Genomic DNA, 19,565 nt, shown 5'->3' on the forward strand with positions numbered 1-19,565 from the left:
GGAGCACCCGGAGAAAACCCACGCAGGTCACGGGGAGAATTTACAAACTCTGTACAGACAGCACCCGTGGTCAGGATCGTACCCGGGTCTGTGGCGCTGTCGGGCAGCAACGCTACCGCTGCGCCACCATGACGCCCATTTAGGTAACCAACGTTTGCAGAAAGGACAGGAACGCTGAAGCGGAGAAAGTATGCGTCCTCTTTCTGTAGGCCCACATAATAGAACATGGAGCAGGACAGCACAGCAACAGGCCCTTCGGCCCACAGTGTCCATGCTGAATATGAAGCCAAGTTAAACATCTCCTCTGCCTGCAAGTACTGTCATAACATTTGAGGCACAATCGGGCGGGTTTTGGTGTGGAGGGATATGGGCCCAGCATGGGCAGGTGGGACTAGTTTAGATGGGCCGAAGGGCCTGCATCATTCTGTGGGAAGATCCATATTTCACCCGAGTGAATCCAGATGGGGCATCGGGAAGAGGGGGGGGGGGGTGATTAAAGAGAGGGGGCGGTTGTTATGGCAACCTGGTCCACAGGTGATGTCAACGGGTTGCTAGGCCGATATATGGGTGGGATAGAAGAGAAGGGCAGCACGGTGGCGCAGCGGTAGAGTCGCTACCTCACAGCGCCAGAGACCCGGGTTCCATCCTGACCACAGGTGGGCCAAATGGCCTATTTCCGCACTGTATCTCTGAACTAAACTAATCAGATCAGTCACAATCTTGTATAGGCAACAGGAAAAAATGAAAATTTGGTGATGGATGGGGAAAGGAAGATGTGTGCGGGGAAAAAGCTGTGTTATAAAAAGGATTTAAATGTAACCTTTTAAAGACAGAAAGCAGAATCTTTATTGGCCTTTAATTCTCTGTGAATCTACGTTGAATTATTGCTGTTGTGAAATCCTCTTTGCTAATAAACAGCAGAATGGGGACAGCAGGGTTTAGTTTTAACGGCTTTTAATTCTGAATATATAACCAGTGCAACATAGAGGAACATCGAGGCAATAAACACATCAATACGCAAAGCTTCACAATCATCGTTTCAATAAAATGAAAACGAGACTCTCCTTTTTCTTTTAAAAAGGAGTCGAAAGGCAGCCTGCAGAATGTACAGTGGAGCAAGGATGGAGAGGGAACTGAGGCTCTGGCGAGAGCCAGCCACTAAATGATGGACTAACTCAGCGGGCGGGACCGGCAGCAGCTCTGGGTGGCGTTTCGTGGCGAGATTCCACCGAAGGGTCTCGACCCGATTCTCGAACCATTCCTACCTTCCCTCCACAGATGCTGCCCGTCCCGCTGAGTTACTCCAGCTTGTTTTGTGGGTCTATCTTCAGTTTGAAGCAGCATCTGCGGGCCCTTCCCTGTGCGCTGATGAGAGTCGGTCGTTCAGTGTTTGTGGGCCGTGCAGGACCCCGACTGCAGGAGGGGAAGGGAGGAGCCCGCACCCAGCATGGCTCGGACAGGCGCTCCCATCGCAAGTGGCCCCGTCTCGCCCTCACGTCAAAACCCGATGGGGCCTCATTGGGAAATGCCGACCTGTGGACCAAGGATCCTCCCTCCCCCCTCCCCCTCCCCCCCCATGGCCTCGCCGTCAGGGGCTCTGGCACCCAATTTAAAACTCTATTCACTTTCCTATGACTGGGTGTCATCCCCACACCCCTCCTCACCAGGCGGCGTATGTGGGGTTTAAATATCCTTCACAGCTTCCCATAGTCACCCCCACAGGGCGAGATGCACCATCATGTGGACACATGCTGCTGCCTTTCCCTTTTCCTCACACTCTCTCTTTCAATCCGTCTCTCACTCTTTCAATCTTTCACTCTCAATCCCCCAGTCTCTCCCTCTCTCATTCAATCTCTCTGTGTGAGATTTACAAACCTCCATGAGTGTGTCCGAGCTTCTGCCCCAGAGGTGGTGGAGTGAAGTGGTGTTTCATCACCACATACCCCCCCACCCCCCCCTCCCGCTCCCCCTCTCCTCTTCCCTGGTGACCTGCGTGCGTGGGTGGGTGGGTCAGAGCAGGGAGACGGCCTCCAGATTCTCCTTCACGATGGTGTCGATCACCACCTGGAAGACCACCTGTATGTTGGACGTGTCGGTGGCCGTGGTGAAGTGATGGTACACCAGCTTGGCCGGGCTTCTGTTCAGCGCCAGGAACTGCCCAGCGATGTAGCGGGCGGCAGAGTCCACGTCACAGTCCGCACCTAGGGGTGAGAGAGAGGCAGCAACTGAGACACACATGTCCATGGGACCTCCCACCCAACGCAGACCCCCACCATCGGGGCTATGTCAGACCATAGGGGGAGAAGGACATCGAGATGGTCCCAGCAATAGACAATAGACAATAAGTGCAGGAGTAGGCCATTCGGCCCTTCGAGCCAGCACCGCCATTCAATGTGATCATGGCTGATCATCCCCAATCTGTACCCCGTTCCTGCCTTCTCCCCATATCCCCTGACTCCGCTATCTTTAAGAGCCCTATCTAGCTCTCTCTTGAAAGCATCCAGAGAACCTGCCTCCACCGCCCTCTGAGGCAGAGAATTCCAGACTCACCACTCTCTGTGAGAAAAAGTATTTCCTCGTCTCCGTTCTAAATGGCTTACTCCTTATTCTTAAACTGTGTGGCCCCTGGTTCTGGACTCCCCCAACATCGGAAACATGTTTCCTGCCTCCAGCGGGTCTAAACCCTTAACAATCTTATATGTTTCAACAGTGGGGGGGCTCACAAATTCATGTGATAGATGCAAAATTAGGCCATTCGGCCCATCAAGCCTCCTATCATGGCTGGTTCGCTGTCCTACACACAGGCAACAGTTTACAGGAGCCAACCCTGCCCGTCTTTGTAGTTTGGGGGGAAACCGGAACAATCAATGCGGTCACGGGGAGAACGTGCAAACTCCGTACAGACAGCACCTGCAGTCAGGATCGAACCCGGGTCTCTGGTGCCCTGCGGCAGCGGGTTCTATCGCTGTGCCACCGTGCGGCTTGGGATGAGAAATTCCACCCGAGAGACACAGGGTCCTCGAACCACAAGTAACGTAGAAAGTAGGTGCAGGAGTAGGCCATTCGGCCCTTCGAGCCAGCACCGCCAGCCATTCAATATGATCATGGCTATTCATCCAAAATCAGTACCCCGTTCTTGCATTCTCCCCATATCCCTCGATTCCGTTAGCCCTAAGAGCTCGGTCTAAATGGGCGGCGGCCACGGGTGGCGCAGCGGTAGCGTTGCTGCCTTACAGCGCCGGAGACCCAGGTTCGATCCCGACCACGGGTGCTGTCTGTGTGGAGTTTGTACGTTCTCCCCGTGACCCGCGTGGGTTTTCTCCGAGATCTTCAGTTCTCTCCCACACTCCAAAGACGTGCAGGTTTGTAGGTTAATTGGCTTGGTGTAAATGTAAAAAAAACGTCCCTAGTGTGTGTGTGTGTGTGTGTAGGATAGTGTTAATGTGCGGGGATCGCTGGTCGGCACGAAGGGCCCCGGTGGGCCGAAGGGCCTGTTTCAGCGCTGTATCTCTGAACTAAAACTAAACCAACTCTCTCTTGAACACATCCAGTGTATCGGTCTCCGCTGCCGTCTGCGGCAGAGAGTTCCACCTACCTCTGTACTGTGCAAAATAGTGTCGGAGATGCCGGCCCAAGTGCAAGATCTTCTCTTGAAACAAATCAATCTTATTCAGGAACAAAATCTATGGGGGAACAAAAAAAAGCATCTCATTATAAAAAGCAAACATGCTGGCCGACCCACGTCACCGAATATTAAGATTTAAATGAGTCCCGGTTGCTTTTAATGTCATTGAAATTGAGCTTTGTGCTTTAATCACCTGGAATGTTATCCTTAATGATTCAATAAATCGCAGACACAATTAATTAACGTGCGGGAGGGGGAGCTAGGACAGTGTTGTCGTGCCAGGGGTACATGGGCAAGGGGGTGGGGGTTCACAAGTGCCAGCAAGCAATTCCCTTCTCAGCTCGGGAAATAAAAATGTATTAAAACGATGCCATTAACTGGCGGCTCATGTTAAGTGGAATTGTCAGGCATGGCCGGAATGAGCAGTTGGCAGCAGTTATTCTCGGCCTCTTCATTACAGCGGTAGAAACAAGCAGAACACCATTAATTAGAGGTCAGAAATTTGACAGACTTAAAATAACTCTCCCGATGAGAGGAGGTTTCAGAATGATTTCTCAGGACCGGTGGAGATTTTGCCGAGACGGCGGCGGTAGAGGTGCTGCCTCACGGCGCCAGGGACACGGGTTCGATCCCGACCACGGGCGCCGCCTGTACGTACTTTGTACCTTCTCCCCGTGTCTGTGGAATTCTCTGCCTCAGAGGGCGGTGGAGGCCGGTTCTCTGGATGCTTTCAAGAGAGAGCTAGATAGGGCTCTTAAAGATAGTGGAGTCGGGGGATATGGGGAGAAGGCAGGAACGGGGTACTGAATGGGGATGATCAGCCACGATCACATTGAATGGCGGTGCTGGCTCGAAGGGCCGAATGGCCTACTCCTGCACTTATTGTCTATTGTCTATTGTGACCTGCGTGGGTTTTCTCCAGGTGCTCCGGTTTCCTCCCACACTCCAAAGACGTACGGGTTTGTAGGTTAATTGGCTTGGTATAAAGGTAAATTATCCCTCGTGTGTGTGTGGGATAGTATTAGTGTGCGGGGGGATCGCTGGTCGGTGCAGACACGGTGGGCCGAAGGGCCTGTTTCCGCGCTGTAACTCTAAACTAAACTAATTCCTTTGCGGGTACAAGGAACTGCAGATGCTGGTTTACCCGGGGAGGAAAAAAACAAAACAGAAAGTGCTGGAGTAACTCAGCATTGTCAGGCAGGATTTTAGACCGAGAGTTATTTGCTTTTTGCACGTTCAAATTCGCAGTGAAACGACTTACCATGGAGGTGCTTCTGAAGAAAATGTTATTGCAAATGGAGGAAAAGAGTCTCAAACTCTCCTGCAAGCGGTTCTGGAACAGAGAGGTTATGATCAATAAATATGATAAAGGGAAATATGGTGGTGAATCGGTGGAACTCTTCGCCACAGAAGGCAGAGGAGGCCAAGTCAGTGGATATTCTTACGATACGATAGAACTTTATCGTTATTGAAACATATAAGATTGTTAAGGGATTGGACACGCTGGAGGAAGGAAACATATTCCCGATGTTGGGGGAGTCCAGAACCAGGGGCCGCAGTTTAAGAATAAGGAGTAAGCCATTTAGAACGGAGACGAGGAAATACTTTTTCTCACAGAGAGTGGTGAGTCTGTGGAATTCTCTGCCTCAGAGGGGGTGGGTGGAGGCCAGGTTCTCTGGATACTTTCAAGAGAGAGCTAGATAGGGCTCTTAAAAATAGCGGAGTCAGGGGATATGGGGAGAAGGCAGGAACGGGGGTACTGATTGTGGATGATCAGCCATGATCACATTGAATGGCGGTGCTGGCTCGAAGGGGGCTGAATGGCCTACTCCTGCACCTATTGTCTATTGTCTATTTGGAGGCCATGATTGGAGGCCAAGTCAACGGATATTTTTGTAGAGGGGATTGATAAGATCTTGATCAATCCGGGTGTCAAAGGTTACGGGGAGAAGGCAGGAGAATGGGGTTGAGAGGGAAAGATAATGGTAGATAGGGGGGGGGGGGGGGAGAGGTGGATCACCAAGGGTGGGGAGGGGGGGAAAAACACCCCCCCCCCCGAAGTGGGGGGGGGGGAGTGGAGAGTCGACCGCCTCAGAGCAGGGGGAGAGGGTGATGTCCCCTCCCCCCTCCCACACAGGCGTGGGCAGAGGGGGAAAGAGAAATGGGGTTGGGGGGGGAAGAGGGAGAAGTGGGGTAGTTGCGGCATATCCACCATCCCCCATATCCACACGGCACACACTCGCACTCTCACACACATGCGGGGACACACGCACTCGCACACGCAGACACACACACACTCGCACGTACAGATATACACATAGACACACACACACACACACACAAAATCACATTCACAAGTGCACACTCGCACGTGCACATATACACACAGACAAACACATACAGATACACACAGACAAAGACGCAGAGAGACACGCACACAGAGACACACGGACACAGAGACACACGGACACACGGACACAGAGACACACGGACACAGAGACACACACACACAGAGACACACACATAGAGACACACACGCAGACAGACACGCACACAGATACACACGCACACACACACACACACACGTTCCCGCATGTCTCTCTCTGCCCGTGTCAGTGGCCGATGCCCCCGTGACTAACACACGTGACGCGGTTACCCCGGCGACCGTGCCGCATGCAGGCAGGCGGGCGTGGGGCGGCTATCTTACCGCGGCGGGGTCCTCGAGTAGCGTCATGTCGTAGCCGCTGAGCGCCGTCACGAACAGCACGGTGCGGACATCCTCGAAACAGCTGATCCACTTCCTTCTCTCCGCACGCTGGCCTCCCACGTCATACAGCCTGCAGCACACGGACACACACACAGTAAGCACTGTGGCAACACACGCACACGCACACGCACACAGCGGCTCTCCCCACGAGGCCCGTCTTTGCGGTCTTAATTTATTTTTTCATATCTTTTATATCTTTATCCATCCATTGGCCCATCAATAAACGAAGACAGACACAAAATGCTGGAGTAACTCAGCGGGACAGGCAGCATCTTTGGAGAGAAGGAATGGGTGATGTTTCGGGTCGGGACTGGTTCGGGATAAGGGAAACGAGAGATATAGACGATGATGTGGAGAGATAAAGAACAATGAATAAAAGAAGAGAGAGAGAGAGAGAGAGAGAGAGAGAGAGAGAGAGAGAGAGAGAGAGAGAGAGAGAGAGAGAGAGAGAGAGAGAGAGAGAGAGAGAGAGAGAGAGAGAGGGAGAGGGAGAGAGAGAGAGAGAATGAGAATGAGAATGCCGGGGCTACCTGAAGTGAGAGAAATCAATATTCATACCACTGGGCTGTAAGCTGCCATCAATAAATGGATTGGACCAGAGGAGGTGATTCCAGGAATGAGTGGGTTAGCTATATGCTGATGGGGACTCCGCTCAAAACGTCACCCATTCCTTCCCTCCAAAGATGCTGCCTGTCCCGCTGAATTACTCCAGCTCTTTGTGTCTCTCTTCAGCGTATGATGAGCGTTTGATGGCACTGGGCCTCCCCTCGCTGGAGTTTCTAAGGTTGAGGGGGGGACCTCATTGAAACGTACAGAATAATGAAAGGCACCGATAGAGTGGATGTGGAGAGGATGTTTCCACTGGTGGGAGAGTCTAGGACCAGAGGTCACAGCCTCAGAATTAAAGGGCGCTCTTTTAGAAAGGAGGAATTTGTTAAGTCAGAGGGTGGTGAATCTGTGGAACTCATTGGAGGCCAAGTCAGTGGTTATTTTTAAGGCAGAGATAGACTAATTCTTGATTAGAACGGGCGTCAAGGGTTATGGGGAGAAGTCGGCAAAATGGGATTAGGAGGCAGAGATCAGCCAAGAGTGATTGGCGGAGAGGACTCGATGGGTCGAATGGCCTAATTCTACTCCTATAAAGTGAACTTGTAAATCCATCTATGAATCCATCCAACCGCCTCCCCACCTGCCTGCCTCCCCCCTACCCATCCACTGATACACCGGCCTGTTCATTTAACGCAGAGGGTGGTGGGGGTGCCTGGAACGCGCGGCCAGGGCTGGTGGTGGAGGCCGATACGATCGTGGCGTTTCGGAGGCGTTTTGGATACGCAGGGAATGGAGGGATACGGGCCATGTGCAGGGCGAGCCTCTGGCTGCACGAGGCAACGGCACTACCCGCTGCCGCCACCGTGCCACCCGAGCCCTGGGGCACCGATCAGAAGGCCAGCGTGATCCACGCTGGTGAAAGGATGCTTCATGAAACGTGGACTGACGTCTCTCTTCCCCTCTCTCTCTCTCTCTTTTTCTCTCTCTCTCTCTATTTTCTCTCTCTCTCTCTCTTTCACTCTCTCTTTCTCTCTCTCTCCCTCGTTCTCTCTCTCGCCCTCTCTCTCTCTCTCTCTCTCTCTCTCCCTCTCCCTCTCTCTCTCTCTCTCTCTCTCTCTCTCATTCTCCCTCACTCCCTCTCTCTCTCTCTCTCTCTCTCTCTCTGCCTCTCTCTCTCTCTCTCTCTCTCTCCCTCTCCCTCTCTCTCTCTCCCTCTCTCTCCCTCTCTCCCTCTCTCTCTCTCCCATCAGGCCAGTGACATTTCCCCTTGAGGCTGGAATCAGATCTTTGGAAGCACTGAGCCCCCTCCTCCACCATCTCCAATCCCTGCCGCTCGTCTGTATTCCGCCCCCCGGGGGACGACTATAGCTGCTGCGCAGTGCCGGTACTAAACATGGTCGGGGCCATCATGGTTGACTTGTGCTGCAAGCTGCATGTAACTAGGAGTCAGTGACTGTAAAATTCCTCGCTGGACATCCAGTTACCTGTGCAGCGATGACGTGAGTCATAACTGTACATAAATAACTGCAAAACACTCACACAGACATTTGCCCGGCTAACAAGGACCACTTCAGTCGACTCAACATTACAAGGTGATGGGGAAAGGCGTTGATAGTTTCACGTGCATCATTAGACAGTTCCACTCCACATGCAAGAACCACTCTCCATTTTAAACCACTGAAGGGCCTGTCCCACTTGCCGATTTCTTCGGCGACTGCCGGCGTCATATCAGTGTCAACAGACAATATAAACAATAGGTGCAGGAGTAGGCCATTCGGCCCTTCGAGCCAGTACCGCCATTCAATGTAATCATGGCTGATCATCCCCAATCATTACCCCGTTCCTGCCTTCTCCCCGTATCCCCTGACTCCGCTATTTTTAAGAGCCCTATCTAGCTCTCTCTTGAAAGCATCCAGAGAACCTGCCTCCACCGCCCTCTGAGGCAGAGAATTCCACAGACTCACCACTATCTGTGAGAAAAAGTGTTTCCTTGTCTCCGTTCTAAATGGCTTACCCCTTATTCTTCAACTGTGGCCCCTGGTTCTGGACTCCCCCAACATCAGGAACATGTTTCCTGCCTCTAGTGTGTACAAGCCCTTAACAATCTTATGTGTTTCAGTGAGATTCCCTCTCATCCTTCTAAACTCCAGAGTGTACAAGCCCAACTGCTTCATTCTCTCAGCATATGACAGTCCCGCCATCCCGGGAACTTGGTGTCGCCAAAAGATTTTGAACATTTGAACAAAATGTCGCGACACGTGAATAAACGCCGCGCGCGCCAATACGTCACCACGCCGCAAACGTTTCCGGTGACCTGACACGTCAGTCAATGATTCCGGCAGTCGCCGAAAATATCGTCAAGTGGGACAGGCCCATTACATGATGTGCCGACGGTAGACACAAAATGCTGGAGTAACTCAGCAGGACAGGCAGCAACTCCGGAGAGAAGGGATGGGTGACGTTGCAGGTCGAGACTCTTCTTCACGCTGAGAGTCAGGGTGGAGTCCACATCTTTCATTGATTTGTTCTATGCACCTTTACATATCTCTCGTTTCCCTCTCCCCCCCCGGACTCTCAGTCTGAAGATGGGTCTCGACATGAAATGTCACCTATTCCTTTTCTCCCGGAGTTGCTGCCTGAACCCGTTGAGCTACTCCAGCTTTTTGTGTCTATCACATTGTACCGTCTGAATGTTGTAGTCGGCAGGGCAGTGCTCTGCATATCGCCAACAAGGACAATTTTACATTTACCAAGCCAATTAACCTACAAACCTGCACGTCTTTAGAGCGTGGGAGGAAACCGAAGATCTCGGAGAAAACCCACGCAGGTCACGGGGAGAGCGTGCAAACTCCATACAGACAGCACCCGTAGTCGGGAATGGAACCCGGGTGTCTGGCGCTGCATTTAGCTGTAAGGCAGCAACTCTACCGCTGTGCCCCCGTGATTGCCCACGCACAGACGCAGGATAAAGGGAATAACGTTTAGTGCAAGATAAATGAAGGCCCGATTAAAGACAGTCCAAGGATCCAAGGGTCTCCAATGAGATAGATGCAAGGTCAGGACAGTACAGCGTGGAAACGGGCCCTTCAGCCCCACCAGAGGAGCATGGGTGAAGCTCAACAGACTTGGTACTGGAGCTGGGCGTTTCAATGCCAGCGTGTGGAGATGGGGGCTCCCTCTGCCAGAGCCCAGCCTGTGAATGAGGAGCAGAACAACAGACAGCCAACCATGTCATCTCTGGGTGCCCGCTCTACCACCCACCAAATGGAGCTGTGTCAGGGCCTGGCAGACATTGACGCCAACAGAGGCAACAACCTGGCTGCTCCAACACCCGGCGTGAGATCTAACTATTCCTTTGGTTTATGTTTATGAAGAAGCCCGACAGCCCTACACACACGGGACAATTTGCAGAAGCCAATTAACCAACAAACCTGCATGTATTGGGGAGTGCCGGAGGAAACCAGAGCACCCAGAGACAACCCACGCGGTCACAAAGAGAACGTACAAACTCCATACAGACAGCGCCCGTAGTTGGGATCGAACCCGTGTCTCTGGCATCGTAAGGAAGCAACTCTACCGCTGCGCCACCGTGCTGTTGGTGGTGGGATGGTTCAGTTGCCTGAAAACAGCGGGCAAGAAACTGTCCCTGCATCTGCAGGTGTGCGTTTTCACACTTCTCTACCTCTTGCCTGGTGGGAGAAGAGGGAGTGACCGGGGGTGAGACTGGCCCGTGATGATGCTGCTGGCCCCTGCGAGGCAGAGTGAGGGGTAGGTGGAGTCGATGGAAGGGAGGTTGGTTTGTGTGATGGTCTGGGCTGCGTCCACAATTCCCTGCTGTTTCCCGCGGCCTTGGATGGAGCTGTTCCCAAACCATCCGAATAATATCTCAAACACCAACAGAGATCCCAGCGGCTCTCTCAGTGATCGACACCAAGTCAGTACGTCTCGGACAAAGTTTAGTTCACAGGGGAAGCTCTCGTGAATACGCACACAGATTGTGTTGTGAGAATGTTGATCACAGCTCCCAGGCGGAGAGTATACACAGCCAGACTTTGCACGCTGTCTAAGTATTAGCAGGGCTAACGCAGTTACAAACCCGTGGTGTTTGGGGAACGAGAGCAGCTGGTAGATGGGGCAAGGCAGGGAATGAGAAACGGAGAGAGCTCGGGCAATCTTGACGTTGGAGGCCTTGTGTATTAAACGTGTCTGCCCGCAGAGGGCAACAGGCAAACAGGAGCGGGCCAAGGACAGAGGTCCCAGCGTGGGGGTGGGTGGAGTGAGTGGGGGGGGGGGGCAGGTGGGGGATGGGTGGGGGAGAGGGTGGAGTGAGGGGGAGGGGGTGGAGTGAGGGGGATGGGTGGGGGAGGGTGGAGTGAGGGGGAGGGGCAGGTGGGGGATGGGTGGAGGTGGGTGGAGTGAGGGGGAGGGGGCAGGTGGGGGATGGGGTGGGGAGGGGTGGAGTGAGGGGGAGGGGGAGGGGCAGGTGGGGGATGGGTGGAGGTGGGTGGAGTGAGGGGGAGGGGGCAGGTGGGGGATGGGGTGGGGAGGGTGGAGTGAGGGGGAGGGTGGAGTGAGGGGGATGGGTGGGGGAGGGTGGAGAGAGGGGGAGGGGGACAGGTGGGGGATGGGTGGGGGGGGTGGAGAGAGGGGGAGGGGACAGGTGGGGGATGGGGGGGGGGGGGGAGGGTGGAGTGAGGGGGAGGGTGGAGTGAGGGGGATGGGTGGGGGAGGGGTGGAGTGAGGGGGAGGGGGCAGGGGGGGGATGGGGGGACGGGTGACGGGGGGATAACAACAAGTGGGGGACCCGGCGTGGAATACTTTGTCGCCGCCCTTTATTTTACTTTAGTTTAGATACAGCGCGGAAACAGACCCTACGGCCCACCGAGCCCATGCCGACCAGCGACCCCCCCGCACACCAACACTGTCCTGGGGTCAAGGAAAGAGCGTTCACGTCGATCGCGGCCCCGTCTCCACCAATCCTTCCACCACCACCGCGCACAAGAAGCGCAGGACGCCGTTGTATGCAGATGCCGAGAAGTGTTTCCAGCTCTGGCTGACCAATTTCTCATCGTGTGATGTGGACTCAATAAGAAGAACACTCTTTGTCGCCGCGGAAGTGGCGGCGCTGGTGAACGGTTGCGGCGGTGGCCGTTAGTGGCGGCGCTGGTGAACGGTTGCCGCTCGCCTGCAGTCCGTTTGTCTTTACTTTTTTATGTTGTTTTTTTTCGTTTTGTCGTTAGTTTTTGATTTTTAGATTGTGTTTATGTGGGGGGGGGGGTTGAAACGGGGCTTTTGCTGTCTCTCTCTTCGGGGGAATACGACTTCTCTGCCTCCGTCTGCGCTGAGGCCTAATGGCGGAGCTGGCGGCCTCGAGACTCTGGAGGCAGAGCCAGTCAGGACTTGCCCTGGGCTCGCTCCCATGAGGGCGGCCCGGCTCGGGGCTGGAACGGTGCTCCGGTGACTGGGACGACGTTCTGGCGGCGGTGACCTGAGTCCGGGGTTCAGCCGTGGGCCAGCGGCTGCGTTCGCTGGACTGGAGGGCGGCAGCTTCGACCACCCCGGGCCACGGTGTTTGAGCCGGCCCGCTCGCGGGGTTCGGTGAGCCGTGGGACTGTTTGTACCATCGCCCGGTGGGGAATCGCCTCAGCGCAGAGGGAGAAGAGGAGGGAAGAGACTGCGGCCCTAAGATTTTTGCCTCCACCACAGTGAGGAGGTGTTTGGAGGACTCACTGTGGTGGATGTTAATTTGTGTTTATTGTTGTTTATTATTGTATGATTGTATGTATGACTGCAGGCACGAAATTTCGTTCCGACCGTAAGGTCTGAATGACAATAAAGGCATTCCATTCAATTCAATTCAATTCAATTCAATTCACTACACACACCAGGGGCAATCTACATTTGTGCCGCCAATTCACTGACAAACCTGTTGGTCTTTGGAGTGTGGGAGGAAATCAATCTCTCTCGCTCTCTCTCTCTCTCGCTCCCCCCATTCCCCCTCCCCTCTCTCCCACCACCCCTCTTAGCTCCATCTCACCAACATTTATCTGGTGTTTCTCTGGATCCGACCTCCACCTCCACTGTGGACCGAGGATTATAAATCCCGCCACCCTCTGACAGAAGAAATTCCTACTCGCCATAGTTTTACATTAAGGGGGGGGGGGGGGGGGGGGGGATGTCACTGGCCTAACTTGCCCACACCGGCCAACCTGTCCCAGCTACATTAGTCCCACCTGCCCGTGTTTGGTCCCTATCCCTTCAAACCTGTCCTGTCCAAGTGTGTAAAATAATATGTGTGTTATGATTGTGTTTATAATTTGTTTGGTTGTTTTGTTGTTCCGCGAGCATTGCCACTTTCATTTCACTGCACATCTCGTATGTGTATGTGACAAATAAACTTGACTTGACTTGACTTACCTGTCTAACTTTCATAAGCATTGGGATAGTCCCTGCCTCAACTACCTCCCGTGGCGGCTCGTTCCATACTCCCACCAAAAAAGTGCAAAAAAGTACAAGAACGGACAAACTCCGCACAGACAGCACCCGCGGTCAGGGTCAAACCCCGGGTTCCCTGGCGCCGCGAGGCAGAAACTCTACCGCCGCTGCGCCACCGTGTCCCGCTGAGTTAATCCAGCGCTTTTCTTGTGTGGGGCCAGCGCCTGCAGTTCCTGGCGTTCATTCACACAGACACACGTGTGTCAGCAGTAACTCACGACAGACGCCCTGGGGAAATCTCCGCCGCTGTTTCATGCGAGGACGAGCGGAAAGCCCGTCTAGATCATTAGGGCTGGAATGAGAGAGGAGGAGGTGGAGGACATATAATTTCCTGCTTTGTATTAACTCGAATCACTTGGCGGAACACAATCGCCTGGGTAATGGAAATCCCAAGACATCATTCCCTCATAATCACGAGATTGGCTTCACAGCAAATGCACTAACTAAAGCGCTGTTAAAAGCAGCAATCCATTACTCAGTCCAAAGCCAAGCACGCAATCCGTATGCACCTTCACGCAGGGACGATTCATGTCCCAGCCCGACACCAGGACCACAAACCTGACTGGCCTGGTGCCCAGACAACAACCTCTCCCATCAGTGTGTGGGGTTATAGCCCTGTCTCACGGTACGAGTTCATTCCAAGAGCTCACCCGAGTATAAAAAAAATCAAACTCGTGGTAAGCACGGAGAATGGACGTGGCGGGTACGTCGGAGCTCGGGAACGCCTCTTAGCGCTAACGGCAGGTACTCGGGAAGACTCGCTAACGGCAGGTAAGCACGGGAAGACCCGTGAAGATTTTTCAACATGATGAAAAATGTCCACGAGAGCCCCGAGTACCGACGAGCGGCAATTACCGTAAATCTCCGAGTTCGAATCAGGGCAAACTCAGGTGAACTCTTGGAATGAACTCGTTCCGTGGGACAGGGGTTTAAGGAGCTGCAGCCACTGGTTTACACCGAAGATCGACACAAAACGCTGGAGTAACTCAGCGGGCCAGGCAGCATCAGTGGGGTGACGTTTCGGGGGCGAGACCCTTCTTCGGACTTCCTTCACATTCCTTCTATCCTGGGATGCTGAGTGTCCCGCTGAGTTACTCCAGCGTTTTGTGTCTAACCTCCCCCTCAATGTCAGTGAGACGGCAGATTGTGATCGATTTCATGAAGCGGAGGCCCTTCGGCCCAACGTGCCCCCACTGCCCAACATGGCCCAGCTACACTAGTCCCACCTGCCTGCATTTAGCCCACATTCCTCCAAACCTGTCCCATCCATATACCTGTCTAAATGTTTCATAACCGCGTGATAGTACTTGCCCCAACTAGCTCCTCCGCCAGCTCGTTCCACACACGGTGCAACTAAACAGTCTACACTGATGGTACCAAAGTGGCGCAGCGGTAGAGTTGCTGCCTCACAGCGCCAGAGACCCGGGTTCGATCCTGACAGGTGCTGTCTGTACGGAGTTACATAGAAACATAGAAAATAGCTGCAGGAGGAGGCCATTCGGCCCTTCAAGCCAGCACCACCACTCATTGTGATCATGGCTGATCGTCCCCTATCAATAACCCGTGCCTGCCTTCTCCCCATATCCCTCGACTCCACTAGCCCCTAGAGCTCGATCTAACTCTCTCTTAAATCCATCCAGTGACTTGGCCTCCACTGGCCTCTGTGGCAGGGAATTCCACAAATTCACAACTCTCTGGGTGAAAACGTTTTTTCTCACCTCAGTCTTAAATGACCTCCCCTTTATTCTAAGACTGTGTGGCCCCTGGTTCTGGACTTGCCCAACATTGGGAACATTTTTCCTGCGTCTAGCTTGTCCAGTCCGTTTATAATTGTATACGTTTCTATAAGATCCTTGGTACGTTCTCCCTGTGACCACGTGGGTTTTCTCCAGTGGAACCAGTTTCTTTCTCCCCCCGCACTTGAAAGAAGTGCGGGTTTGTAGGTTAATTGGCTTCCACTCTCTCAGCGTATGACAGTCCCGCCAACCCGGGAATTAACCTTGTAAACCTACGCTGCACTCACTCAATAGCAAGAATAACATAAACAAAAATGAAAGACTCAAAAACGCCATCCCTTAAGATTAAATCCCCGGCGTACGTAGATGTAACGATCAAAGCTACGCTCTGGTGGTCTATGGAGAATTCATCCTGGACTCCTCTTCAATGAAGACACCATTAAAATGTACAGAAAACCAACTAAAATAATGGCTTGATGCTTCCGCATCTAATGCAGAATTAATCATAACTGAGCATTTTGTTCCAAAATTGTTGCAGTAGAATGAGTTTGTTCTTCTAATCAGGTTATTTCAGATTGCTTTATGCACTCGGGAATAAACAATTTACTGTTGAATACTGGAATTAACTCCTTCCACTTTCACCGCCTCGATCGTTGAATCCCCCACTAAATGGTGAAAGGATTCAAGTGCCTCGCCAAGGGCACGGCAGGTAGTGCTGCTACCTCGCGGGGTTCGATCCTGACCTAGGGTGATGTCTGTGTTTGTGGAGTTCGAAACGTTTTTCCGTGGGACCGCGTGGGTTTCCTCTGGGTGCACCGGATTCCTCCCACACTCCAAAGACACGGCAGGTTTGTAGGTTAGTCGGCCCTCTGTAAATTGCCCCTAGTTGGGTAGGGAGTGGATGAGAAAGCGGGATAACATGGAGCTAGTGTGTGTGCGGGTGTGATCGAAGCTCGGCGCTGACTCGATGGGCCGAAGGGCCCGTTTCCGTGCTGTATCTCTAAGGTCTAACACACTGTGGCAAGTACATGGATAGGAATGATTTGGAGGGATATGGAAGACATGCACACACAAAGATGGAGTAACTCAGCGGGACAAGCGGCATCTCTGTAGAGAAGGAATGGGTGACGATTTGGGTCGAGACCCGTCTTCAGACTGAGAGTCGGGGGAAGGTGGCAGTCTGAAGAAGTGTTTCGGCCCGAAACGTTGCCTATTTCCTTCGCTCCATAGATGCTGCTGCACCCGCTGAGTTTCTCCAGCTTTTTTGTGTACCTCCGATTTTCCAGCATCTGCAGTTCCTTCTTAAACACTGAGAGTCAGGGGATATGGGCCAGGTGGGTGGGGGCAGGTGGGATTAGCTGAGATGGGGCAATCATATATCTGTACACTGTGGACAGCTCCATTGTAATCGTGCACAGTCTTCCTGCTGACTGGTTTCAACGCAACAAAGAGTTTTCCACTGTACCTCGGTACACGTAGAAATAAACCCTGGTCGGCATGGGTTGGATGGGCCGAAGGGCCTGTGTCCGTGCCGTATCACCATGATAACTCGGCCTTGGAATAAGGGGGAAAGCAGGACCATGGCACCGAAGCAGCCGATCAGTTTCGGGCAGCACGGTGGCTGGCGCAGCGGTAGAGTAACTGCCTCACAGCGCCAGAGACCCGGGTTCCATCCTTGTAACTTGTCTCTGGATGTGCGCAAGATGGCGTGAGTGTACGGGGAGATCGCTGGTCGGCGCGGACTCGGTGGGCCGAAGCTCCCGTTTCCCCGCGCTGCCTGAGCGAAACTAAACTGTATCACTGTGAACAGCAGAGTGGGTCTGATGGGCTGAATGGCCTACTGTTCCTATTTTACCTTTGTGGGAAATTGTACTCAGTAATCACCCAAAGAACACTCTCCTTATCCTTTTTATGCATTGTTACAATTGAAAAAGTGTCTTGAGGCTCATTATCCTGAATAACGGGAGCAAGTTGCCTAATACAAAGCCCAAAGTGGTCGTTTACTTGGAGCACTCACATTAGATTAGTTTAATGACACTCCTCAGCAAGAAAGAAAAGCAGGCTGTTTTTCCCCTTCTCTCTCTAACTCTCTCTTCTTCGAGATATCAATGATTCAGGCAATTTTCATTTCATGAGGAACTGGTTCAGTCGCTCATCTGACAGGCCGCCATCTGACATAATAGTCACTGGCAAATTCTCCGCAATAGACCATCAATTTCTCCAGTCTCTGGAACAATTTATCCGCCGCAATGTAATTGCCTTAACATCATTTTATTCACTTCAATCTCAAGGTACCAATTAGTCCTTTGTGCTTCTCGCCAATAACAAAGTCTTCCAGCCTTGTTTGCAAGAGTTCTTTTTTAAAAAAAAAACAAAAAACAGCTTTTCAGATGTCAAGCTATTTCCTCTGATCTCAATTCTACAGAAACATCAAAAAGAAAATCAAGGGATAATTTCCTCCGTGGAGAATTAGAAGTGTTAAAAACAACACAAACTCGAAAATTGAAGAATATTAAATTATCAGAGGCACAGATAGGGTAGACAGTCAGAACCTTCTGGTGACATTTTTTTTGAAACATAGAAAATAGGTGCAGGAGGAGGCCATTCGGCCCTTTGAGCCAGCACTGCCATTCAATATGATCATGGCTGATCATCCAAAATCAGTACCCCGTTCCTACTTGTTCACCATATCCCTTGATTCCATTAGCCCTAAGAGTTAAATCTAACTCTCTCCTGAAAACATCCAGTGAACTGGCTTCCACTGCCTTCTGTGGTAGAGAATTCCACAGATTCACAACTCTCGGGGAAAACATTTTTCCTCATCGGAAGAAGGCTCTCAACCTGAAACACCATCCCTTTTGTTCAGTTACAGAGATGCAGGTCCCTCTTCCCACCGAGTCTGCGCTGGCCGGTGATCACCCTGTACACCAGACCTGTCCCGCACACGCTACAAGTTTTACCGGAGCCAATTAACCTACAAACGCGTGCGTCTTTGGAGTGTTGGGAGGAAACCGGAGCACCCGGAGAAAACCCACGCAGGTCACGGGGAGAAGGGACAAACTCCGTACAGACAGCGCCCGTGGTCAGGATCGAACCTGGGTCTCTGGCGCCGTGAGGCAGCGACTCTAACACTGCGCCACTGTACCGTCAAAGATAGGCAGACAGGAGGGCACAGTTTTAAGGTAGAAAAGCCATGCGGATTGTGGATGTGAAAGGAGGTGAGCAGGGCAAGTTATTTTTAAAAAACACAGAGGGAGGTGGGTGCCTGGAGCACGCTGGCTGGTGGAGGCAGATACGATGGCGGTATTTCAGAGACGGTGGATTGGCACATGGATATGCAGGGAATGGAGGGCTATGGATCACATGCAGGCAGAGGAGATTGGCTTAACTTGGCATCGCGTTCAGTAGAGGCATTGTGGGCCGAAGGGCCTGTTCCTGGCCTGTTACAGCGCCAGAGACACGGGTTCGATCCTGACCGCGGGCGCTGTCATTACGGAGTTTGTCCGTTCTCCCCGTGGCCTGCGTGGGCTTTCTCCGGGAGCTCTGGTACAAGTTTGAAGGTTGTGTGGGAAGGAACTGCAGATGCTGGTTTAAACTGAAGAGAGACACAAAATGCTGGAGTAAATGTTTGAAGAAGGGTCTCGACCCGTAACGTCACTCAGTCCTTCTCTCCAGAGATGCTGCCTGTCCCGCTGAGTTACTGCACCAGCATTTTGTGCCTATCTTCAGGTTTGTAGGTTAATTGGCATTTCCTCCCACACTCCAAAGACACACAGGTTTGTAGGTTAATAGCCCTGTCCCACGGTACGAGTTCATTCAAGTGCTCTCCCGAGTTTTAAAAAAATCGAACTCGTGGTAAGCATGGAGAATGTAGCGGGTACGTCGGAGCTCGGGGACGTCTCTTAGCGGCTCGTAACGCTAACGGCAGGTACTCGGGAAGAATCGTGAAGATTTTTCAACATGTTGAAAAATGTCCACGAGAGCCCCGAGTACCGACGAGTGGCCATTACCGTCAATCTCCGAGTTCGAATCAGGGCAAATTCGGGGAGAACTCTTGGGATGAACTCGTACCGTGGGACAGGGCTTTAACCGGCTTGGTGTATGCGTGTAGGACAGTGCAAGTGTGGTCGCTGGTCGGCACGGACTTGTTGGGCTGAAGGGCCTGTCTCCGCGCTGTGTCACTAATCAAAACTACAATTGCATTGTTGTCGATGCTGCGTCGCAAGCCACTGATGCAGCAGGTGTTTAATGCGACGCTAAACTTGCAAATGGTGCGGGAGATATAAAGGGCATTGCATGCGATGGCTGCGGGCTGACTGTCTGAATGACAAGTGGCAACAGTTGCTTAACATTCAAATGGGAAAGAGAATGAGGAGCTGCCATTCGATCAGAG

The 19,565-nt window shown here is 52.5% G+C and overlaps 1 protein-coding gene across 1 annotated transcript in view; it reads right to left on the bottom strand.

The window, feature by feature from the left end:
- Window positions 1–1,572: 1,572 nt before the first annotated feature.
- gnav1 (guanine nucleotide binding protein (G protein) alpha v1) overlaps window positions 1,573–19,565 on the bottom strand; it is a 53,583-nt gene continuing 35,590 nt past the window's right edge. Inside the window, exons 6-9 of the mRNA XM_055653814.1 lie at window positions 6,333–6,462; window positions 4,887–4,958; window positions 3,596–3,683; window positions 1,573–2,201 (exon numbers count right to left, since the gene is read on the bottom strand). Of these exons, the coding sequence (XP_055509789.1) occupies window positions 2,011–2,201; window positions 3,596–3,683; window positions 4,887–4,958; window positions 6,333–6,462 (481 nt within the window). The 3' untranslated portion in view covers window positions 1,573–2,010. The remainder of the gene's footprint in view (window positions 2,202–3,595; window positions 3,684–4,886; window positions 4,959–6,332; window positions 6,463–19,565) is intronic.

This window comes from Leucoraja erinacea, chromosome 23 (assembly GCF_028641065.1).
Source record: "Leucoraja erinacea ecotype New England chromosome 23, Leri_hhj_1, whole genome shotgun sequence".
Lineage (NCBI taxonomy): Eukaryota > Metazoa > Chordata > Chondrichthyes > Rajiformes > Rajidae > Leucoraja > Leucoraja erinaceus.